This window comes from Haplochromis burtoni, unplaced genomic scaffold (genome assembly GCF_018398535.1).
Source record: "Haplochromis burtoni strain Fernald_Lab_line unplaced genomic scaffold, NCSU_Asbu1 Contig_270, whole genome shotgun sequence".
NCBI classification, from domain to species: Eukaryota; Metazoa; Chordata; class Actinopteri; order Cichliformes; family Cichlidae; genus Haplochromis; species Haplochromis burtoni.
The window spans coordinates 241,626-267,109 of NW_024582631.1; the positions used below are offsets into that span (position 1 = coordinate 241,626).

Sequence of the window (25,484 nt, forward strand, 5' to 3'; positions counted from 1 at the left end):
ATGTGCACTGTTACAAGAATATTTTTCTTTCTATTGTTTTCTATTATTTTAAGTTAAGCAGGACAGAGTTCTTTTAAAGAAAGATTTACTTATATTCATACAAATATATATACAAATGCCATGCTAGTTCATGTTTCTCTACATGATTATTGCAGCAACAAGGAGATATGCCGCCATACAGCTGATACAGTCGTGAACCTTCACTCTGCAGTCATCAGTGCATAAGTGTGACTGGCTAATGTTTCCCATTTTAGCTACCGATGTCACACAGGGATGGGACAATCGCCATCCTTAGCATGCCTCATGTCTCAGGTAGACCACAATTGTCTGAGTGCTATGTCTTCTCTATATAGGAAAATGTCTCTGGCACAACACAGTGCCATCGTCAGTCTTTATTGCTCACACACTGCGTACAATAAAAGAGTTTGAACAAATTAATGGAGTTTAACAGTTACCATGCACTTGGTGTTGTTTGTCAGTTGCGAACACTGTGGCGACCTGATGACATCAGCCAACTGGTTACTGTCGGGTGATGTCACCCAGCCCACTTACAAACATCTGTGGTGCTGTGAATGCACGTTTCAGATCTTAAGGATAAAATGAGTGTGTTGCAGAGGAAATATGAGTGTCATAAATATCAGAATTCCACAGTTTTTATAAAACTGAACTTGCAGTTTGCTCTTTCTCAGGCTAACGTTAAACTGGGCACGGTGAAATACCTACAGAATAGACAGATATTGAGTCATCGGGTATTAGATTTAACAAATGAAGCTGTGCGACACTAAACAAAGAGAAGATGATCCTCTGACTTAAATCTGCCAGCAAGTAGTGATACATGCAGCACACATGCAGTTACTTTAGCTCCAGATGACGCTTTATTAAAGCTATTTTTACCAAGAGAAACATGCTTATATTTTTGTGATCCTGTTTGCAGGGTGTGTACTTCACACAACCGCAAAATTGTGTCATCACTATAGTGACAGCTTTTCATGTTCATGTTGTAGTTTTGGCCAAGCAGTTAAGACCTGCAGCAAAGGTCTTGTCACTGGCTTGTACTTTATTTTTTACTTGTCCCTATTTTATCTTTTGTTCTTTAGGTTTTCCGATCATTCAGTAATCTTATTTTCTAACCTGCTATGGCATCATTCTTTTATTTACATATTTTAGGACTATCAATAGAAATGGGGGGAAATTTTAAATTGGTGTTAAAAGTTGTTAGTTTGCATTTGTTCAGGAGGGTTGATTTATCCTGTTTCATCCACAAAAATGTTTTGAAAGTAACATCTGGCTCCTCGGCTGCTGCGTCACCAGCTGCTGTCTAACTGCTCCCCTGTGCTGTTAGGTGCCCACTCATTTATACAGAACATGGATTCCTGATGTGTCATAAAACTTTGTGTGTGTGTGTGTGTGTGTGTGTGTGTGTGTGTGTGTGTGTGTGTGTGTAGCATAAAGACATGCCTCTGTTTTTTGTGCGACACAGTAATTTGCAGCATTTATTGAGCTTGATCTTTCATGATACTGGATACAAAAGACCAAAATTTTCAGAACCTTTAAGGTTTGAGAATCAAAGTATTTTTTCTTTGTCAGTCTGATATTTGCATTTTCTTCTTGCTGCTGTTGTGTTCATGGTTTCTCACATCTCTAAACCACTAGAGGGAGAGTGACTGACAATCTTAAAAGAGATTGAAAGCATGCTGATAATTGAGAATTTAATTGTGAAAGCATTAAGCCATCACATTCAACAGACTTCTAAAGTGCTTGTTTGGTTTCTTGTTCTCACTGGATATGTTATGAAGTGACTGGAAATGAAAGTAGCTCTCTTTGAATACAGAAGGACGTGTTGCCTATTTCAATGTGAAAAGAATAACTGAAACCATTCTTTTCAATTCAACAGAAAAGCCTTGGGGGGAAAATTGCATTTGAAATGATACTATGTCTGTTTGAATGGGTTTTATGTCATTACTTGTATTTATGGCATGCTTTGTGACAGCTTCACTAGTATGGCAGCCACAGAGTGGCTGGATTAACTACTGTTGAAGACAGCATCTTGTCAAACCACGGCCTGTGAAATTAGAAAGCTGCTATTCAGTTTATTGTTAAGCTGGAACTGAAATAACCTCTTTATTATTTTACTTGTTCCAAATGGTAATTATTCCCCAGCTCCTTATCACCATATCATTATCTATACGTGAACTTTCATTAATGTTCCTGCTGCTGCAAAAAATGTCCATAGTGTAACTTCAGTTGACAAAGGTATGGGGGTTGTCTTTACTAACTGTTACTTAGCCCCATTTGGGATTTACATTTATTTATTTATATATTTTTTTACAACTCGTTATTTCAGCTTTTTCTTTTATTTGCAAAACAGGCTCCTTACTTTAGAGAGTTATTATTTGACATCAACACTAAACCATATTTAAACTTTAAATTTTAAACCTACATAACGTGACCGTCGCTACTGCTTATTTTACATGAAGAGGAAAGACACAAAGAATAAAAATCTAATAATAATAATGATGATGGGTTTACGCATCATTTATAGCGCTATACTCAGGTGTAAGGTGTGGTACTTTAGCATCTAGCTAGCACCCACACAGTGCTAGCTAAAGGTACAGCTACTCTATTTTCCAAGGAGAGAAAAGTGTGCGATAACTTCACTCAGAGATGGAAAAAGATGTAAGAAAGACAGAATAGAAGACTAATTTTATAGGTAAGGAGTGGCATTTAATAGACTGGTCATTTAAAGCTTACATGAGATATTGTGCTATAATGTTAAGTTGTGGTAAGTTTGTTTTTTCAACTTTGAGACGTCCTGCAAAACAAATTGAAGTATGTTAACTTTGCTTTAGTCACCTGTCGCATGAAAATAGTGGGCAGTTTAATGCAGGCGAAAAGGGTTGGCGTTTGCAGTACTGTGGTGAAATTTACTCCATAAGGGGCAGTAAACCTCAGAGCAGCTGCCTGCACACAAAGATCACTCTTGGGTTCCCCCACCTTTAAAATCCCACTTTAACCCCTGACTATATTAATTTTGCTGTGAGACTCTGTCTCCACACCTACAATGTAGGCAAATAGACCTAGATTCTTTTAAGTGTTTTTCTCTGATCGTGGTCTGCATAACAGAGTTCACTCATCAGAATTAGAATGGCCATATTCTAGTCTATTACTACTATTATATTATAATATTAAAATGGCCCAAGGTTAACTTTCCTTAAAAATAGCTGGTAAAAATGTTGTTTAAGTAGCTGCTTTTGATTTTACACTGCTAGTATATTTAACAGCCTGGACCTCTGCAGATCACAAACACACTGCACATTGAAATGGAACTGTTGAAAAACTGAGGGCTTGTAAATTCTGAGAGTGTCAACTCTGGAGTGAGAAGAAAGGGCGTCAGGAAGGACACTCCCTTTGGCCACAGCATGAGAGGTTTCGCTGCAGTCTTTCTACACAACTGTTGGGCTCTTTTTTTCTTTCCTTCAGAGAAGTGTCAATGCTATGTAGTGCAACAAAAATAATCCAGTTTGACTCCTCTGTTGAGCAACTGGCATATTTTCCATTCAACACAGATTCCTCTGATACACTTCTAATAGATTAGAAATAGGAATGACGCAATAGAAATATAGCTTTTTGCGGCGTTAACCTGAAGTTTCCACAATCGACATCAAAATGCTCGATCAACTTATCAACTTTGCTTATTCAGGGACATTTTTGCATGTGTGAGTGTAAACAAAAAAAGGGGGCAGTGCAGGCAGTTATTGCATTTCCTGTTGGACAGCGTGTAAGCAAGAATACAACGTACATGTGTTTTGGTTGTGGTTATTGAGATAGAGCTCGATGCATGTGTAGCCCTTTACACGTGTGTTTGTGTGGGAAACAAACCAGTGGTTGTGGCCCCTCCTCATTTGGCTCCTCCCCTACCCTGCTGAAATATGTGTACCTGTATCTCTCAGTGTGTCAGATTTGAGCGCGGGTTTGACAGACTGTGAACCAGTGTTTCAGGAAAGTTGTTGACGGGTCAAGTGGCAAATTGGACAACAGCAGCTGTGGAGAGGCAGGTGAAAAAGAGCAGGGAGAGAGAAGGGAAAGCAAACAGAGGGGGAGAGGGTGAGAGAGGGAGTGAGACAGAGAGCCTGGGTCAGACAGAGACAGACAAAGTGCAAGTATACAGAGAGTGTGTGTGTATATATATATACACACTCCCATAGAGGAAGACTGTCAGCAGAGCACACAGTTCCCAGAGGAGAGAGGCAAAAGAGACTGCTGAGAAGGTCAGACTGACAAAATGCTGAGGAGGAGAAGTGTGTCATTTGGTGGATTTGGATGGTATGTATGCGTTTTCATTCAATGCTCACGTGTGTTTAGGAAAGTTTGCATTGTGCATGTCCATGCTCATATTTGTGCCCATTTACATGCAGTTCTACACTGTGTTTGAATCATTCCCATTGTGCTTTATAATCAGCTGTAGAGTGTGCCAGTTGTTGTTACTTTACAGTGTGCGAATGGGTGGAGTAGAAATGTAAACTTTTTTTATGAAAAGGAAGGATGGGTGGAGGGCTTAGCCTGCTCCTCTGTGTCACACCTCTAACACTTTGTCCTCTGTTTGTCTGTGTTTGTGCGTGTGTGTGTGTGTGATCATTTACAGTTTCACTCTGTGTTGTCTCTGTTGAGGGAGGGATTATATTCAACAGGCGACTTTGTTTCTGCCTGCTGGCAGTTGTGGTTGTTGTTGCTGCTGTGCTGGTAAAGGGACGCAGCTTGTTCTGGTAATGCTCTCCTACTGTATTGGCAGAGGGAAGTTCCCATGATGCAGCGTTAAAGAAGCTGCCAGCAAGCCCATTTAGCACTGAATGCTGTGACACACTCGGATGGAGTGTTTTTGTGCGTTTGGCTCCCTTGCTGCTAGTCATTCTGACACTGAAGCACATCTTCAGAGCACTTAACCTTCCCAGCTGGGCTGATGCAGCATAAGCCAGACAGGCTGTGATAACCTCGAACAGACAGAGCTGAGGAGCAGCAGTAGCAGCAGCTTTGCGTGCAATATGTTGTGTTTTGCAGAAAAACAAAGTTGGACAAAAAAAAAAAGATTTCAGATACACTAATTTTTAAAAAGAATGTCATAAGTCAATGGTGATAGCGAGAAAATAGAATTAAGTGGTCAGAAGGTTTAGATAAACCACAACTGCTTTAGTTTTGACTGATAATGGGTTACGGGTCCAAGTGCAATTCAAGTACAGTGCAGTCTCATGTACAGTATGATAATTCCTCTGCTAGTTAAAATATCCTCTAATGTCTCTCTGTGATACTTCTCTGTTAGAGATCCAGTCTTTTTAATCCTTGGGAAAAAAATATTTCCCTAAAAGAAAAGTTGTATCAGCATTTTCTTAAATTCTTAAACCAAACAATAATTCCACGTGTTAAAGCTCATGGAATAATGTCTCTAATTTTCTTCTTTTGAATGCTCAGTGTGAGATGAAGGGATATGTTAAGGGGGATTATTTTTCTTTTCTTTTGGATTGCTGTTAGAAATGTACAAGATTGTGTTTTGTATGCTGCTAAGATTAGGCAGGTGTGACGGGAAAATACACTTCTCACAGGTCTGATGATAATGAACTTGCAGCATCCGGTGAAATTCTTGTACATTGTTAGCTGTAAACAAAGAACATCAGCATATAAGTATTTAGATATTGTACAAATTGATTCTTCCGAGAAGTTGAACCCTCTTCATTTTGGGTGTGAGCTTAAATGTAACCGCATCCAGATGCAAACTGACAACATACTACTGTAAAGTTCCTTAAAATGCTGTTTACAGTGTTTTGCTTTTGAGCAGTTTCAAAATCTTAGTCACATTAGGTTTACCTTCTATCTGTAGTATTTAATTATCAGTTCATCTAGTCACAAATTTGAACATTTTTTGGTTCATCACAGACGCAGATATGGATAAATGGAAGCTGTTTGAACATCTGCTAATCAGCACATTAGTAAATGTAAAATCAAATGTAGAGGTGAGGAGGACGCTGAGCTTACTGTTACCAAACAATGGTGACCATCTGTGACTTTCTTTGGATAAGAAAAATGTACTCACTGGCCACTTTGTTAGGTACACATATTCAACTGCTTGTTAGCATAAATAGCTAAGCAGCCAATCCCATGGCAGTAACTAAGTTCGTTTAGACATGTATACGTGGACATGATGATTGAGCATCAGAATGAGGAAGGTGAGGGGATTTAAGTCAGTTCTATGGGCCTTGCTAATGTAAAGTTCACAGGAGATTGGTCAAATTGCTTTAAGCTAATAGGAATGCAACAATCACTCAAATAACTACTATTAACAAACATAGTATGCAGAAGAGCATACTTCGCTCAGGCTCACTAAAACGGGATGATGTAAGATTGAAAAAAAAACCAAACAATCGATCTAATGATTATTTTTTGTGGATGCAGGGTCTGAATTTTTCCTAAACAACATGAAAGCATGGATCACTCCTGCCTTGTATCAGCATATAAGCCTGGTAGTGGCGCTGTAACAGTGTGGGGGATATATTCTTGCCACACTTTGATCCTCTTAGTACCATCTGTGCATGCAACAGCCTACCTGAGTAGCCTGAGCAGCCTACCTGCTGACCTTTATGACCACAGTGTACCCACTGTATCTTCTGTTGGCCATTTCCAGCAGAATAACACACTATGTCACAAAACTCAAACTGTATCAAACCGGTTTCTTGAACATGAGAATACTCACTGTACTCAAATGACCTCCACAGTCACCAGATCTCAATCCGAGCTCAATGGAGCATTTTTGGAATGTGGTGCAACAAGAGATTCACATCATGGATGTGTAGCTAGCAAATCTGCAGCAACTGTGTGATGATGTCATGTCTGTATGGACCAAAAATTGTGACGGGTGTTTCAAGGACCTTGTTAAATATGTACCACAAAAAGAAATTCTGGAGGCCAGAGGAGGTCTAAACCCAACGCTAGCAAGCTACACCTAATAAAGTGGCTGGTGAGCATATATAGTGGTCTGGTGATGAGATTTTGCTCTCATAATATGTTTTAACAAACATATATTATCATTTCCCCTTACCTGTAATAAATTGTATGATTTGGTGGATTATTGAGCCATAATATAGATGGTGTGTATTTTCAGCTGCTGCTCTGTTACAATATGACTGAGGGTAATTCATCTGTCACAGCACAGTCATAAAGTCCAATAGTTGTTTTAGGAACATGATGGACTAACTGCAGCTAAATAAGCAGCTTTCTGTTCTGACATTTGAATATCAGCTTTTTTGTTGCATGACGGTGAAACATCACAAGAGCTTACAGTATTTATCTCTGATCTGATGCTGCTGTAATGCTGCACTGTTATTGATATCAAATAAGTGGTAAAACATTCAAATGATATTTAAAATGTCTCTGCTAGGCACTGCGTAGATTGCGGTAAGGCATGCATTTGCTGATAAGAACACACAAAATAAACCTTAAGTTAAGACTCTTGACATATTTATAGTTTCCTTTATGGAAAAGCCTCAAATGACTCGCACGAGAACAGCAGCACCAAAAATGAAATGTTGTGAATTGTTTGTAGTGTGGCCAGTGTGCAGTGAAGCACTGAGACGTCGATCAGTTTGCAGAGAGGTAACTTCGTTAAACGAGGCTGTCTGTCATAGGCTCTGGTCTATGCCAGTTGCTTACACTCACACTGCCGCAGCTATTAAGGCAAATAGAAGCAACCACAATTTTAATGACCCTTTCTTTTTTTAAAGCCACAGAAGCACGGGGGCCCCGTGGAGACATAAATCTCACTCCTAACCGTCTTTATCTGCCTGCCTTCCTGTGCTTATGTCCTTAGTAAATTAGGAGCAATTAGACTAAAGAATTGAATTGCTGCTTGGAGCAATTTGTATCAGAGACATGATCAATAATAATTTCCTCTTTATGTGTGTGTCTGCCTTCTCTTGCTTCTTTTCCAGGATTGACAAGTCCACTCTGTCTGCACTGAAAGCACGGTAAGTGTTTTTTTGTTGTTGTTCTTGTTATTTTTAGAGGTTTTAGAGGGAGGATGACATAAAGCAAAGGGCCTGGGCCGCCCTGGTGTGGTCTATTCCTTTGACAGCCTACATGAGCACTCTGGGTCATTTTGGAAATCTTATTCTCTCTTCTGAACCCAATCGCCCAATCACCACAACTTCCAGATAATATTCAGAAATGTGTCCGTCAAGCACAAAGCCATGTTTTCTGCAAACATGCTGAGACTGAGCTGAAGACCTTTAAAACATCGGATAAACATATTGTCCATCACACTGATGGACTTTAAAGTCTCAGCAGAGCTATGAATCTTTTTTTTAGACACATAAAAATTCAGTATACACCTCTTTACACAAATCTCCAACTCCCGGTCCGAGTGACAGATTTTCTAAATTGATTCCTGTCATTCACTCTCATTTACTTTCTCTTCACTGCCAGCTTGTACCTGTTGGCAGGTCATACCTGTACAAGGAGGAAGTTTCTCATGCAGATACCTGTACTGCCAAGTACTCGAGTGAGTTCTAGGTAAATTCTGTGGTTGCACTGTGGCTCCCAGGTGTGACTGCAGTTTTTGAATACTACGTACTGGCATAAGCAGCGTTCTCTGGGTTTTTCCATAAGGGTTTGTTTGGGCTGTACGATCTAAAAATAAGTAATTAAATCCAGCTTATAGCCCATTGCACAAAGAATACAGACATTTCAGACACATGCTAGAATTATTAAAGGCATTATATTAACCTTTATTAAAGCCTTTAAGATAAATTTAAGATGTATTAAGGTTTTTTGAGATTCTTCAAGCACACTGGTGAAGGATGATACTAGAAAGAACCACTGCCTTTAAGAGGCATGGTAATTAATTGGCTGCCACCATCATCCATCTACTGAGGGACTGAGATGTTCTCTGTGTGGATTTGGATTGCTGAATGTGGGTTGTAGCATTTAAATGTGGTCTAAATCTCACCAGGTGCATGACATTTCTTTGCATGTACTGTAACAGACCTTTATTTTTCTCTAACAAGGACCTATCATAGCTGCAGCTCTCTGACCATTTGCTTTGTTTTTGTGTGGCTGAGTTGAGCTAAGATGGTGTTGTTAACTCTTAGCTTGGATGTCTTAATTTTATTAATAAGAACTGACAGCATTCAACAAACAGTTATTAGTTCCGGTTCATGTTTCACACCTCTGCAAGGAGAAGACAGAAGCTGTCTCCTGTGGATTTAAATGTGGGCAGTGACTTTGCAAATTTAGAGGAACAATGTTGTGAAAATTACACAGTGCTGTGAACTTTTGAGGTGTAGAATTACTGCTTCTGCTTTTACCTTTTTTCATTCGGGGCATGGGCAGAGAATGTGATGATGTGAATGCCACTTGCACAGTTGTGTACTTTATTCATGTGGCAATCTTTGAGGGTATGTGAAGCTTCTCTGTGTTGAAACAAACCACCGGCAAGCCTTGCTACAGGAAGTTGCCTTAGTGAGGACAGATGATGGGTTTTTGTGTGTGTCAACTCTATCTTTATCTATACCCCAAAGCCATCATATTTAAGCACATTCACCATTTCTCTTTACCAAAGGAACCACACACTCTACTTTTCTTACCAACGTCTCTCTCTTTTCTCCATAGATGCCGTGATGGCACCATCTGTTTAATCATGCCAGATGGATAGCCTTAGAGAACTGAGCATATTTTAGATATCTAAGCATGACTTTTGTTATTCTTGGTGGTGGCCAGACCTTGTCTGCATAGTCAGACATGACAAAATAAAACCCCTCCATGTCATGCTAATGATTCTGCATCTTCAAAGAAAAAGGAACAAAGCATGTTGGAATCGCAGAATCGAGGATTAGAAGTTTGGATTTAACAAAATATCTGCAACACGCTGATTTGAACTGGAAACAAGTAGCCTGATAGCAGTGGCACATAGATATTTTTCTATTCATCTTTTTCTCTGTTTTACAAACCCGAGTTCTGGGTTTATATGAACTTATGTGAAAAAAAATATTATTAGGATGCATTATAAGAATGTAAAAGGTTTGCATGAACAGTACTTGAAATGGTGGAATAGGGCTCCAGATGCTGCTATGGTAAAACCTTAATCATTTTGTTGTTGTAAACAGGAAAGTGAAAGCAGGTTAGCGCGTAACATGTAAAGTAGGGCTCCTCTTTTATCTGTTCTCTCACATACAAACAGCTGTGCACACTTTCAGTGTCTCCTGCATGGCCAGGTGTCATTAGATCATCTACTCTGTAGTGGGTCTGAATATCAATGAGTGAGTCGTGACTTCTGCTGGAGCTCCTGGTCTGCCCGAACGATGAATAAAACCAACCTGTGTTTGTGTGTGTTTGATCCAGGCGTTAGATGTAAGAAAACAGTGCAGAAGCAGGAACTGTAGGACTGGAAATAAAGGAGAAGACAGTCTGTACAAAAGACATTTTGCAGTATCTCGATGATTTGTTGATGGGGACGGAGGTGTAGATGAATTGATGCAAGTGAGTTCATTACTCATGTGATCCTGGTGAATCATATCATTACAGGTCACAGGAAATGTGAGAGTTACTAGCATCCATCTACCTATTATCTTCCACTTATTCAATGCAGGTTGCCGGGCAGGGCTGGACATTATCCCAGCTGTCATAGGGCAAACGATGGGGTGCTGCCTCGACAGGTCACCAGGTCTGATCCACTGTGGCTGTTTTAATGCAAACAGCATCTTCCTGAAATTCCCCTTTAATTTATACTTTGAGGACGTGGACATTATTCATAAATTGAATTCCTAATTCATGACTTTCAGGATATTCCTGAAAGTTGGTTTGCAAAACTTCTGTAATTAAAAAAATGAAAATGAAAAACCAAACCACATGCAGCGATATACAGTACAGGAGAGTAAAGCCACAAGGGGGGAGGAGAGGAAACAAGAGAATGGAGGCCAAAGGAGCAAAAACATCAGTTGGATTGCACACTTCAAAGTTTGCAGCAGGTGTGAGGGCTTTATTTTGTTCTCCTCTGCCCTTTCCGTCCCGTCTGCCCTTGGTTCAGAGTGTGCTATTTATTCCTCTGTTGCTCAAGCTCTTTCTCCCCATGTCTCATCTCTCCTCTGTCATTAATCCCGGTCTCCCTCTGCCGCTTCTTTGCTCACGGATGCTACAAAGGATCTCTCCTCCTTCACCGTACAGCCGTCACCTCATTAATACCTGTATAATCAAGCCAGTGTTTGTGTGTGCGTGTGTGTGCACGCATGTGCGTGTGTGTGTGTGTGTGAGAGAGAGAGCAAACACATGCATCTGTTTTGTCTTCAAGTGGTGCTGAGGGTGAGTGAATATCACAAGTGGACAAACAGGGATAATAGAGGAGAGAGAGGACGAAAAGGGGGCAAGGTTGCACCTGATCGGCTTCTTAATACTGTGTGACGATGCCGCGCAAGCTGTGGTGAGTAACTGCAGTCTTTTTCTCTCGTGGGTCTATTTTTCCTTATTACATTCTTAAATCAGATTTTTTTTCTTATATTAGCTCGCACTTTGTTGCGTAACACCTGAGATCTTATGAAACCAGTGGAGTAGTTTCTCCTCCTTCCGAGAAGTTATTAAAGTCTGAAAAGCAGATTTCTGATTCGATTGCTATGAATAAGTTCATATTGCTTTTTTTGTCCGCTTAAGGTGCTCTGAGGTATCTGTTGGCCTAGTGAGAGCATCTCTCTTGTGTTGTCAGAGTATCTAATGTGGATCTAAACAGGAAATAGTGCACACACGGTGAAAACAAGCAGCTTTCGCCGTGTCTGCGAGTCTACTCAACTTCACATGGGTTGAAGTAAAGTAGCGTGGACTGCACTGAATCTAGTTTAAAGGGGAAGTTGATAAAAGCAGCACAGATCAGAGTGTATTGGAGCAGACTGTAATAAAACAGTGTCACTTCAGGATATTTGACGCGGCAGTCATAGAGCTGTTCATCGCATGATACGGATCAGATGATTGCTTTGGTCTGCATGAGGTGGATACCCAGGATGTGAAATCAGTCTAAAGGATTGATCTTTCTGTGTCTATTAGTGAAGCTCTGTGTCACAGTCATGGCTCCCGGCTTTCTCTTGTAAGACGCTTCAGCAACAGACGCTTCCACAGTGCAGTAAACCAAAACAAATGACTTTGATATCTTGTTTAACGTGGTTAACCACAGATTGTTTTATTGGCTTGTTTTGTTTTTTTCCTTAACAGCCGGCTGTCTGCTCTGCTTCTTGATGATACTGTTGTTAGCATGCATGCATGTGTTTGCGCAGAGGTCACAGCCACTTGCTGCTAATTATACATTGTTATATGTTATTTCCATTCATTCTCTGCTCCGTCTAAGTGGAGCAGCTGCTTGAATCCGAAAGCGCCTCCCAGCTCAGATGGATGGCTTATAGTGGATGGGATATGGATAAAGCTGTGATGTTCTCCAAGACTGTAACTAAACTGCACTTGTACATTTTTTAATATAATGTAGTTATTTTGCAAATATGAAAAAAGTTTACTTTATTGTCCACTTTATTGTCCAGACTGAGAGGCAGTTTTAGTGGCACAATGAAGGCCGACGGGCTCAAGAGAGAAGAGGAAATATGAAAGAGGTCTTTTCAAAAGAGGGGACACGATAAAATGAAAAAAGCCCCTTCCCTTGTCATTGTCTAGCCTAGTTTTTTGGGGCCAGGTGTAAATGTTATCTGGTGGCCAGCATCATGGAAAAGAGCAAATGGGCTGCTGCTGCCGCTGCTGCTATTTCTGGAGCCTGGCATTTAATCTATCTCTCGGTGTACCTTCTATATTGCGGGGAACGACGGCGAGTTGTGGCTACCGAACAAACAGGAGACTGAATGTCCGCTGGTATTATATTTACTTTAGGTGACGGCTTATTAAAGCTCGAGGCTTTGCTCGGCAGCACGAAGAGAAGAAGCAGTGATTAGTCACAGGGAGGCTGTATACAGCCTTAATGAGCTGTCAACTTTATTGTGTTTTTCCTTATTGGAAGTCCTTGTTGATGCAGTGTACACAGATACAGTCTGCTACATAATTGAATATAAGCCTGCAATCACTGGCAGGGGGGGAAAAAGCAAAGAGCACGAATGAAGGACAGAAGTTCACTCAGTTAATATCTAATGCACAGCTGCCCACAGTGACTGTGACCTTCAGCTGGGGTTAATCTGGGAACCAGAGTTCAATATACGCAAGCTGACTGAGGTCAGGTGGTTCAGTTTCAGTTCGCTTCTTTTGGCAGCGCAGCTTCGGGCCTTGCCTGTGTGTTTTGTTTCCCTCTGCCTCAGACCGTGTGAAAAAAGGTTAGAGAAAGCAACCACACAGTTGCGGATGCATTAGCAGCAGTATGATGTGGGAAGTGGTCGGACTCCACCCGTTCTCATGCACTCAACAAAGGATGTCGCACTTCCTCTCATATCACACCTCTGGTTTCAGTGAAGCTACGCCATACGAAACCATTTACACGCTTTTTATGTGTGCCATCTAATTTTTCTAATGAAAATAACTGACAGCATCCACTTCTATTAAAAATCATTTAGATTTGATTGTTAAAAGTTTTGCTTGGGGTCCTACTCTTTTATATACTTATCCACCTATTTAGAGATCTTGATATCTTTGTGCAGAAATGTGGACCAAGATTCATTCTCTCCTGTGGCCACAAGAGGGAGCTGAGTCCATGTGTTTGTCACAAACTGACTCCTACAGCAGTGAGCAAAAATCTGTGCACTGCAATGAAAGCAGCTGAAGTGAAGTAAAAGATCCACTGGGTGGAACAGTTTCTCTATTAGATCAGTGCCGATGGCCGTCCCACCTGTTAACGTGTACCTGTTGAAAGTACTACTCGAAATGATATAAGAATAAATTATCTAGGTAAACCAATAAAGGCAATGCAAGCTAACCCACTAAAGTCATACTTAACAAATTGGTGTTTTTATTTTGCTTCTGCTTAAATATTTAGACGTATAAATTTATGTAACACATTATCAACATTAAAAAGGCACAATTCTGCATGATGGTCCCATCAGTTAAATTTCTCCTGATATAAACATGAAGTCCAGCAGGCTCATATCTGTACCACTGCAAGACAAAACCACAGCCATATTGTCTTCAACAGCCTATAGGGAGCCGTGGCTGTTGCCATGGCAGCAAGAACTGATGATCAGTTGATGGTTCAGCATGGCTCATTACCATGGTGACGAGCCTGGGTTGTCTCACCTTGCGACCGGACTTCCTCGGCAACACATAAGAATACAACCTGCAGAAAGATGCCGTGACTTGTAATACGAGCGATCACCTACACTCGAAGTTTTGTTTTATTCAGGAATTTGCTTATTGTTATTAAAAGTTAATAAAATGCTGGAGGTTTATGTATATTTCCAGTCCCATGGCATATTGTATTCGAGTCACCTCAATACATATGTTTTTTTTTTGTTACAATAGACACTTTTTGATTTTTAAATGATGTAAAAAAGTACAAGTAATCAGTATATGAAACATCTTGTGTTTTACTGACCCAATGTCCTATTTTAGTTTTTTCTTCCCAAGCTCTAGTTTCCTTATATTTACACTTAATCTGCATTTGCTAAAATAAGCGCATCATCACATTTGCCTGCTGTCTTACACATGGTTTAAGGCGGTATCAGTGAGAAACGATACACACAGTGAACATATGGAAACAGGACGTGTTAGCTGCTCTTAGCTACAGCAGCAGCAGGGAGGGGAGTAGTGTGGGTTCCCTGAAACACAATCACACCCCTGTGTAGTAGTACTGAGTTACTCTCAAAGTGGTCAACACTAGACTGCACCTCTGAGACGATCATTAAATCACCAGAGCGGCATTCATCAGATGTTGTGTTTCTGGTTACTGGGGCAATCTAAGTCAAGCATTTAGTCCCCTTTAAGTTCTTTTTTAAGTCACCAGCAACAGAAATCTCTCTCTCTCTGACTCTGTTACATCACCCTTCACTATATTTACCAGCTGATTGCTGGATGTTTTTTTCTCCTTCCTGCTGTTAAGTGCCAGGTTTTAAGTATTCTAAGAACAGTGAGAGGGAACTATTAAGAAATCAGCAAAAAATGAAGAAACCAAAGCTGAAATATTTGTAAATTGTGGGGATATGTACAGTACATATAGCCATGTGAGCTATTCTCAATCCCAATGAGCTGGTTATGTTATAGCATATTTACATACACTAATCATAACTACACAAAAAACATAGCCAACTTCTTTCTGTTTGTTCTTCGTGTGCTCTTGTTTTACTTTCTATAATGGCTGACAGCAAATGAAACTCTAGCCTGAAGGCTTTACTGACACAGGTTTTCTTTTGATTATTAACAAGCAAGGAGTAAAAACAAATTGCTGTCTGCTTGTTTTCCTCTGTCCTCTCTCGCTGTCTCTTAAATGTTTTGTCACCGCATGTGCTCTGCTGCTTGTTAAAGCGACAGTTTTGTTACTCTAAAGTCCCCCAGACAGCCAGCTGCCTCTTTGCTTTTGACAAATATTTACTTCTTGCCTTCTCCCTGATAGTACACGCACACACACACACACACACACACACACACACACACACACACACACACACACACACACACACACAAAGTAGCTGATAGCGCACCATCTGGCCTGAGTGCGGGCTGTTAAGAGCTCATAAAAGTAGACCCTCACCTATTTAGAGCCATAAGGGCTCCCCGGGCAGGTACACGGCACACACACAGACACACACGCACACATTCACACACACATTTCTTCTGCATACATGTGCCCACGCACATTCACATTCAATATTCACATCCACTGGGGATGTAGGAGGTGAGACAGGTAGGAGGTGAAAGCATCAAAGGATGTACCTGGTCCTGTTCTGAGAATGTCTTCATAACTACTGGCCTCGCTGAGTTGCTTTGAGGATAAACAGAGATTGATTCAGCAAACTTCCAAACTGACCCTACAGTTACATCTGAGTCAGTCCTGATACAGATGCACAGCTGCTAGCTTTGTGCGTGCTTGTTTTTTTCATCACATGAAAGTGACTTAAAATTATCACTAATTATGTAATGTGAGGCTCATACCTCATTTTTACCTCACAACCAGTGGTTGTCAGATAACTTTAGAGCGGTCTCTAGGCCTGTGTATCTTAATCTTACAAGATTTTACCAACAAGTTTGCGTTATGTTGTTAGCAGTGACATTAAGAGATGTTTCTTCATTCAGAGTAAAATGAGATCTTTGAGCAATATTGAGAGATTTGTTACACAGCAAGAATTAATGTTTAGAGAAAAACTAACACATATGCGACTTTGGTAGTTTTTCGCAACCAAATTTGCTAGCCAAAAAACTCAGACTGCTCTAAACGAACAGTTTCAGACAGTTTTTCCTATTCTTTGTTATAATATAGTAGTTATTTGCTTTTTTGAAAATGGCAACCCCTCCCTTATTTAGGTCTCTTCCTGTTAGTTGGGAGTTCTTCTTTCCCACTGTTGCCAAGTGTTGCTCATCGTAAGAAAGTCGATTAAAAGGCGGTTTCCTTAAACCAGCGTTTCCCAACCTTTTGAACCACGGCACATTATTCATATAAGAACAATCACACAACACACCACCAAACAAAAATGTCACAAAAACCATATTGATAATTTTTCCCCGCACACCAGCTATAGCAGAATTGGCTCGGTTTGTCCCCAGTATACCCTTTTTCCTTTCTCCTGACCACTGCTCATGCTAGGGCCTTCATCTGGGTCGGAATTTTCTCCAGGACCCAGGTCAGATTGACTACATTTTGTTTTCAAATATCTATCTATTGCTGTTACGCACTGCATCGTCTCAGAGCATGAGTATTGTGTATTTTATTCTTCATCTTCTCTTTTACTGGCAGTTGGCAACCCATTTAATTAGAGCAGGTAGTTCTACTCCCCTCTAGTGGAAGAGAAGGTAATTGTTCTGCCCGTTACTCACTTACTCGCTCAGAGTACTAATCAGGTGGAACCAGCTAATCTTCCACGGCACACCTGATCATTTCTCACATCACACCTATGTGCCTTAAACAGAGAAAGTTAGATACAGCAAGGGGCTTCACCAAGACCCAGTGCAAGCTAAATATACAATATACTCCATGTAAGTACTGTAAGTACTACTTTAAGTATGTTAGGAAAAAGTGACCTGCTGTAAATCAAATAATTTGATAATAATTTTAAAACTTACAAGAATATGTCCACATTTTTAAGTGATAGGTGTTGGTATGTGTTATGTACTCTCTCGCTCTGTCTTGTTTCTCCAGGAGTCATTGGCTGGCACCGTTGCCATTAGAAACAAACTCAGAATAATTTTTTTTCTTTTTTAGGATTTTGTCTGTTGTCGATTTTTGTACACAAACACTTAAGACCTACATACTGGCAAATTACAGTCCATCTCCTCAGTCTTTCAAAGCAAGCAGAGTGATGCTGTGGAAAGCGTAGAAAATGAAAAAGGGAATAAGCGAAAGGATGGAGATGGACTTTGGGTTGTCTGGAGGAGTGAAAGATGGATCAAGGGCGATAAAGAGAGCAAGGAGACAATAATAGAGCAGGGGAGACAGATCCTTTCTGAGACCGAACAAATAGAAAAGAGAGGAGAAAGTTCGACCTTCCTTCCTTCCTTCCTTCCTTCATTTCTGGCACAGCTGTCCACCCTGCATAGAGGAGATGCTCTTAACATCTGAACGAGTAAAGACTGAAGAGAAAAGTAATAAGAACTGAAGGATGGAGGGACTGAAAAACAAGATAGCTTCTCTCTCGGGAACAATGAGCTGTGAACAGTGAAAAAGGAAAGCGCAGAAATAACAAAGAGGAAAAAATGAAGGAGCAGTGGGGCTGTGAAAGATCAGTTTTTTCCCCTCTCTGTCTCCTAAAGTTCGACCTCTGTTAGTAAAAGTCTGTGTGCGAGAAGCTGCACGTGTCAGTTGCTTCTCTCTGCCCCTGTGAGGTCATCCGCGAGCGTCCATATGAAAGCTCTTGACAGATGGTTCAGCGCTTGGGCGCTGATGTTCATGTGATTCAGAAGCTTATTTAGAGGATTTAGTGAAACTGTTAACTTTTTATTTTTCAGTGTAAGACCATCTCTTAATCTTCCATGAGTATCAGTGACTCATCATGGTGGCTCAGCGTGAGGTTTGCATATTCTCTCTTTCCTTCTGCAGGTTTCCTCTGGGAGCTCAGGTTTTTAGCACCAAATAGGGGAGGTTATGTTCTCCTTTCAAATGCCCTTCACCAAGCCACTGGCTTTTATTCAGCTCTACGTTTTATATGCAGACGCATAAAAAACGAGCACACCCAACTTCCCTCCAACCGTGTCCATTTTGTACATACATCAGAGGCAGGGAACACGACCCTGTCAGAGCCGAGCTCAAATGCAATTGTCTTTCAAAGGAATAATTCATCTCCATATGAGCAACCTGCTGATACCCTCAGCTTAGCCTTGCTTGTTCGGCCCACACATTGTTAGGTAATGGCTTGTGTTGATAGATCTTTGCAATTTACCTCAGGTCACTACAAAATCACATCACGTGCACCAAGTGACAGCTATTTGTGCAACACGACTGGGAGAAAACATTTAAAGCAAGCAGATGGTGAAACCATTAAAACGGTTTATCAAGTCTTACCCTCTTTTGTTACTGTGCTATATCGATCCCATTTTCTATTCTCACATGGTAATAATAATAATCCTATTTTTGAAATAATAGATTCTTGTAGCTGTTGTAGCTGCAGCAAAATGTCAGTAGACTATGCCTCTATTGACAAATGCTATTAATAGTGAGGTATAAAGCAGTTCTTTTCAGGATGGAAAAGCTAGAATCAGTGCAATAAACACGCACAGAATCATTATTTTTCTTCTGCCTCGCCACTTCAGGAACATTGTGGAGTTTATCCCAGTTATAATAGGTAAATAAGGTAAAAGGTGGGATACACCTTGGACAGGTTGCCAGTCTATCATATGGCTAGCACAGAGAGCCAGACAATCATATCAGTAGTTTTGGACCAAGTATCTTTTGGCTGTGAGCAGCCGTTCTAACCCCTGCACCAGTGCACCAATATGCCTAAATATGTTTTTTGTAGAGAAAATGAACATAAAAGCCTCGAAAAATGGGGATCGTGTATAAAAATGGCTGTAATTTCCAAACAGTTAACAGAAAATTCTGTAAAACCCTTTGAATTAATGCTGAAAGTCTTCAACTCGATTGCTTGAGTTAAAATCCGCAGTGTTGTTGTACAGATGCAAAATTTGTGTCTTTGTCCAATAACTTATGCACTCACTAAATGTTTATTGTAAAAAGGCTTCAATAATGGATGATAAATGGTGACCACTTTAACTGACAGGCTGATGGCGACACAGACGGCTATAGCCGGCAGCAGCCTGTCGGGCTTCATCTCAGCTAATTGGAGTCACTGACCTCGATCTCTCAAAGGTGTTTGTGGTCTTGGCGCCTTTGGAGCAATTATATTGGAATTATATGGTTCCTATGCAGTTAATTATATTAAAGGCTATCAAAGAAGTCTGTGCTGCTGTTTTGATGATAGAATTTCTGGTATTTTATTAGTATGTTACTTAGCACTAATTAGCATGTGTGTGTGAGGCAGCCGGTGTTTGAAATACATGCTTTCATTGGGCTTAAAGCTTTCCTTTTTGATAACACTTACAGTTAGGCCTGGATCAGGCATCTCTTAGTGATCCTGCTATAGTTTCAAACTCCTGGGAGATGTCCCATGATACAATTTGTCTCTATTTCACTCCTTTTTATTGTCATTGCATTTATAAGCCTTTTGCCATAGTTTGTGTTTCAGTTTATATTTCTCTCAGGCTGGTTTTGCTAGACGGTTCTTCCTGTTAAAAGGGAGTTCTTCCTTCCCACAGTTGCCAAGTGCTGCCCGTAGGTTGTTGCCTGATTGTTTGAGTTCACTCTTCAGTACTGTAAGATGCTGAGTGGTGCTGGTGGCACCACAGTGGGTTTGTCCATCTTTTATACACAATCTGCACCCTCATAGTGAGGGAGAAGGAGCATAGGTTACAGACAGTGAGCTTATAACAGAGGAAGAGCGAACAAAAGTTTCTGAAGCTTCAGATAATAAAAGGAAAGCCTGTGTTCAGAAGAAAGATGACAGTCATAAAATGGAAGGTGGGAACAAACAGATTACCTTTGGTGTGGCTTTTTCCTTTTAGAGGGATACATCATGCGTTATCATCTCCTGCGTTGGTGCAATTACTCTTACTGCTAGAAGGGGAAAGACAGACAAGATCTGCACTGCGGGTTTCACATATAGTGCAAGTGCAGAATACAGTGACAAACTGTATTACACATTGTTTGTGACTGCATTTGTTTCTCTCTCACTTTTCTTCCTTGATGAGTTCTTCCTCTCGTGCCCCTTCAATGTCTATTTCCCAAGGTGCGTATCTAAACGCATGCATGTGTATTTCTGTGTATTTCGCGTGGGGCAACCAGCTGTCAGCCGAAATCCCACTCAACCAAGCAAACTGAGAAAGCAGGAAATTGATTTACCTCTCTGATGTTACGCATGACATTATGGTCTCAGGGGACATGGAGAGAAACAAAGGGATAAAAGAGTTCCACAAACCTCGACTGAGCAGTGCTTTATAGAGGAGATGAACAGAGGAAGGAGAGGGCGTAATTAAACTAAAGATGCTCGTTTTTTCCTGTTGTGTCACATGATGCAGCATCTTTGAAATTCTTGCATTTGCCCACCTATGTTTTCACACCTATCAGAAATCCATTTGCTGTCATCCCAGCGATTACGTTTCAAAAATACACGTAGTTTATGCGTATGCAAGAGAGAAGAAAACATCACCCGAAGCCAAATTACAGACACATCGCAAGCAGAGATAAACAATCAAGCTTCAAATAGCCCAGAGTGTGTGAAAATAATTGTCTGATGACATTTCTGTTTTGGTGAAATGACAGCACGGAGCAGAGAGCTAGTCAAGGCCAGTGTGCTTGGTGATTAACAAAGGACTGTCTGTGATTTGACACTGTAATCAGCGCTCACAAAGGGACAGATATATCTCTTATTCAGCACGGCCCTGCATCACTCATCCTATTTCTCTCCTCCGACTCTGTTCTCTCACTTGCATTTTCTCTCTGCCCTCTGCTCATTTATCTTCTTGTTTGCAGTCTGTCTTTGATTTCCTTCCTCAATCTTGTTTCCTCGTGTGTTTTTAGGCCTTTTTTCACGCATTCTTCTCAGTGTTGGATTTTCTTTTACTCTTCCTGCCACAGTTTATTTTGTATTTGTTTCTCTAGGTTTTGTCTGCAGCATCTGTGTCTCAGGGATGATTTGAATGAGTCTTTTGTCATTTTTTGGAGCGAGAAACAGAAGCAGCCTGGCGGCTATAACATACTCCAGTATGTTACAGCTGGAGTAGGGAGGACATGTAGGCATGCACTTTGTCCTGGCCAAACAAGTTGTAATCCACAACTGGCATGAGGTGCTGACAGTTTCTAATAATCTGGAGAGAGTCGTCCCCTCGGCCCTGTGCGGGGTGTTCTCTGCCTGTCTCTCTTGATGCACGCTCTTTGGCTCTAGCACCTGTGACCCTAAAATGGATAAGTGGTTTAGAAAATGAATAGATAGGAGGATAGATGCAATCACATCCTCTCCATCCTCCCTAACCTCCAAATTTTTATAAGACTGTGCAGATGCAGGGTGGTGTTTCTCTACACAGCTGTTACTGATTCACTTATGTCGAATCAGTGATTTTCCATGAAGAGATGTGTGACTGCATGATAAAGTCTGAGGTCCAGGGTCAATTTGGCATGAAATTGTTTTTTCTTCTTCTTTTTTTAAAATTTCCCCTCAAACAAAAGCTTTTCCAGTTTTTCTTGGTGTCCTTAAAAACTTGACTTGAGTCCTAAATAATCTCTGTAACTTTGAAAATCCATTACTAGGCAGCAAGTACTTCTTAAATCTATTTGTTAGGAGGCATTCACTCCAAAAAATTAAAATTAAAAATATCCCATCCATCCATCCATCCTCTTCCACTTATCCTTGTTAGAGTCACAGCCCACATAGCAAAATTGGTATGGCCCAGATCTGGCCCACACAATGTGCTTACACATGGCCCACATACCGCAAAGAATGATGGCCCTTTGGTGGCCCAGACACACTGGTGGTCCTGTGCTGGCCCATGTGTGGATTACCTCTGGCAAACCTGATCTGGCCACCAAAGGGCCGTCATTTTTTGCAGTATGTGGGCCATGTGTAAGTTGTGTGCAGCCATAGGCCAGTTGTAGACACACTGCTGGCCCTGTGTTGGCCCAGAACAGTTTCAGCTCTGACCCCAGACGTCAGCCTAATGTGTACCTTAATCAAGCCATGTAATAACAACATGTGCCGGAACATAATAGTGCAAAAATAACATGGCGAAACTCTGTTCAGACAGTGAATGGACGGATTCTTAAATAACACTTTACTACTCTTCCAGATTACTCAGAGTGCTCTATACAACATGCCGCATTCACACACTTTCTCTAAACTGAGTGCTCCCTAACTACATTCATACACATTCACACTCTTGACATGCAGACTGGAGGAGCCAGGGATCGAACCACTAACCTTCCGATCAGTAGGTGACCTGCTCCACCTCCTGAGCTACAGCCACCTGCTGGCAAAGATGAGTAAACCATCACTAGGTAGTGGATAAAGTGTACACTCACAAACCTGTCAAACCTGTATTTGAAACATTGGCTACCATAGCAGTATAGTATTGCAACATGGCATTTGGGTCTTCTAACTAAAATAGGAAAATATGAACATAAATGATGCCATCATTGCCAGACCTGGCCCATACACCCTGCCATGACACTGGTCAGTCAGAAGGGCCAGCTTGATGCCGGATCTGGGCCAGACCTGTTTTCTGTGGACCAGGGTCAAATATATCAAACTACCATCGAGCCAGATATGGCATGCCATCACATAGACAGTGCCATCTATGCCAGGCTTGGCCCATATCTGGATGGCATATGTCTTATCATGCCAGAAGTCAGCCAGCAGTGCCAGCTTGATCCGGGCCAGACCTGCTTGCTATGTGGGAGGGGGGCTGGAGCCTATCCCAGCTACCATAGGGCGAGAGGTGGGCTACACCCTGGACATGTTGTCAGTCTATCGCAGGGCTAACACATAGAGACAGACAGCCATTTGCACTCACATTCACACCTATGGGCAATTTAGAATGACCAATTAACCTAACATAAATATCCCACAATAAATTTTAATTGAAAGCGGACGTTACTGCCATGATCTTTTTTTCTGGATAACCCTCAATCCTCAGTATGCTACTTCACTTTTATCCATTACATAATGTGCCAGGTTTGGATTCTGCTCTGCTCGGAGTGTAACAGTGACATTTTTCTTGCCTCTGTATGATCACCTTCACTTTGGGGATGACAGTAATCGAGAGTGGAGCCCAGGTTTGCTGCTTCATCCCGTATAAATTCTCCTCTCCTGCCTGGTGCTGACAGAATCCAGCCATGATGCTGTCCATGCTCTGGCTAGGTTATCCGTGTCACAGCCTATCTGCAGACCAGACCAATAGTCCTCATGATGGATCATCCATCAGCTGCCACTTTGGACGCTGTGGGGACAAGAGGGCAGTTTGAAATAGCTGTCTGGGCTGTTGTCCTGCAGTATGAATGATTGCATATGTGTCTAAGTGTGTTTGTGTGTGTGTGTGTGTGTGTGTGTAGGGGGACCTTGAAAATGTCTTCTCTTCTTTATTCTGCTCTGAATCGCACAGAACTATTCACAGGTTCTGCTGCTACTTTTTCACACAAGACACACACGCACACGCTCATGCACACACACATACGCACACTCAAAGACAGCTTTATCGCTATTTCCTCTTTAGTTTATCACCCTTATTTCCCACAGGTAGGTGCCAGGGGAAGTATACTGCTGTTTGTGTGTGTCGACAATCACCCTCTGACAAAGTTGCGCAGTGCAAACAATCCTGTCATTAACAGCAATGTAGAAACACTCTTTACAACAGTGCTGGGTATCTGTGTGTCACCAGTCTTGTCGACATGTGTGCTGCACATATTAATGTTCAGTTTGAGATGAAATTACAATCAGGATGGGACCAAAACACGATTGAGTCATCCCATTCGAATTCAGCAAAACTAACAAGTCAGTACACTGAGAGCAGTCAAGCTTAAATTAAAGCAATAACACAACAATTTCTTGCAAATTGCCTTTGCTTCAGTCTATTTCCCACTGAAATAGGGCAACTGTAATGTTTTCCAGTTACTTGATGAAAGCTTCGGCAGTTATTGCTTTAAACACCTTACGGTTAATGAGTGTTGTTTTGTTTTAGCAGAATATGCCATAAGTAAGACCTTTGCATTGTGCTTTGTTTGCAGACACTTTAAAATAGAGCCTACAGCAATTTATTATGTACACTTTTGTGGTACTGCTGTACTGTACTGTACTATTACAGATTGTAACAACACTAATGATATCAGCATGGGAACATTATGGGAACAGTGTATACTGTAGGAATATTGTATATAACCTTCTGCTCAGCAATCTCGTAATCCAAAGATTTACATGTTGATTGCTGATCGGAAAATTCTTTCTTTATGTGTAAAGCATACAGACTTTCTTTCTCTGAAATGTTATATATATGTGTAATTAACATTATTTGCATGCCGTTATCAGCTCATATTAGCCATTTGCCAATCTACAGTTATTGTAATTTATAACTGCCATTAAATTACATTACAAAAAATCACCCTTCAACTATGTCATGATGTTGCATAGTGTCCAACTGCTGACGACACACATATTTAACACACCAAAAAATGTAACCAGGTAAATAATTGGCTTTCATACAGCAAATGTTAAGGAATCTGCCTCTGTTTAGTCCAGCGGTGTCAAACGTATCATTAGTCACATACAGCTGATTATGGTCTTAAGTGGTCTGGAGCAGTGAATCTCCTCTGCCGGTGAGTGTAAAGAAGTTTAACTACACATTAATCCCTGATATATTTTAATATAAGGAAAAATTGCCATTTCAACAGTAGATCTAGCTTTTCCACATGATAAAAAAAGTTCTTTTTTACTGTGAACCCACTGTAAAACTCATACACTTCATTTTTAAAGTAGATGGTAAAAAAACAGGAACTTTCTGCTATTTATTTGTTTATCTAGTACTTATTCTACTTTAGTGTTGTATGATTTGCCATGGGAGAGATCTTTATCAGTAGGAAAAGGTGTAAAACCTATCAAACTAAAGTTAAAAGTCTCAAATTTATGTCCTCTTTTGCTTGCTCCGAAAATGTCCAGTGAGTCAGATCTGAATGTTTAGTGGGCCGATTTTGTATGTTTACAGTACATTGGCGTAACATGTTTTTACTTCACCAAATATTTTCATTGGTGTTAAAGATCAGTTGGGCTTTAATAAAATAGTGACTTGGGTATTAATCA

General features: G+C 40.8%; 1 protein-coding gene across 5 annotated transcripts in view; it reads left to right on the forward strand.

Annotated features, from left to right (window-relative positions):
• The window catches only part of rap1gap2a (RAP1 GTPase activating protein 2a), a 96,975-nt gene that overhangs the window by 18,393 nt on the left and 53,098 nt on the right, over positions 1-25,484 (forward strand). For 2 of the 5 annotated variants that reach the window (XM_014339167.2, XM_014339169.2), the window contains exon 2: positions 7,974-8,009. In XM_014339167.2, coding sequence (XP_014194653.1) covers positions 7,974-8,009 — 36 coding nt within the window. Of the gene's footprint in view, positions 1-3,866; positions 4,324-7,973; positions 11,456-25,484 lie in introns of those variants that run through there. The other 3 variants (XM_042227596.1, XM_014339170.2, XM_042227597.1) reach the window with 3 other exon arrangements.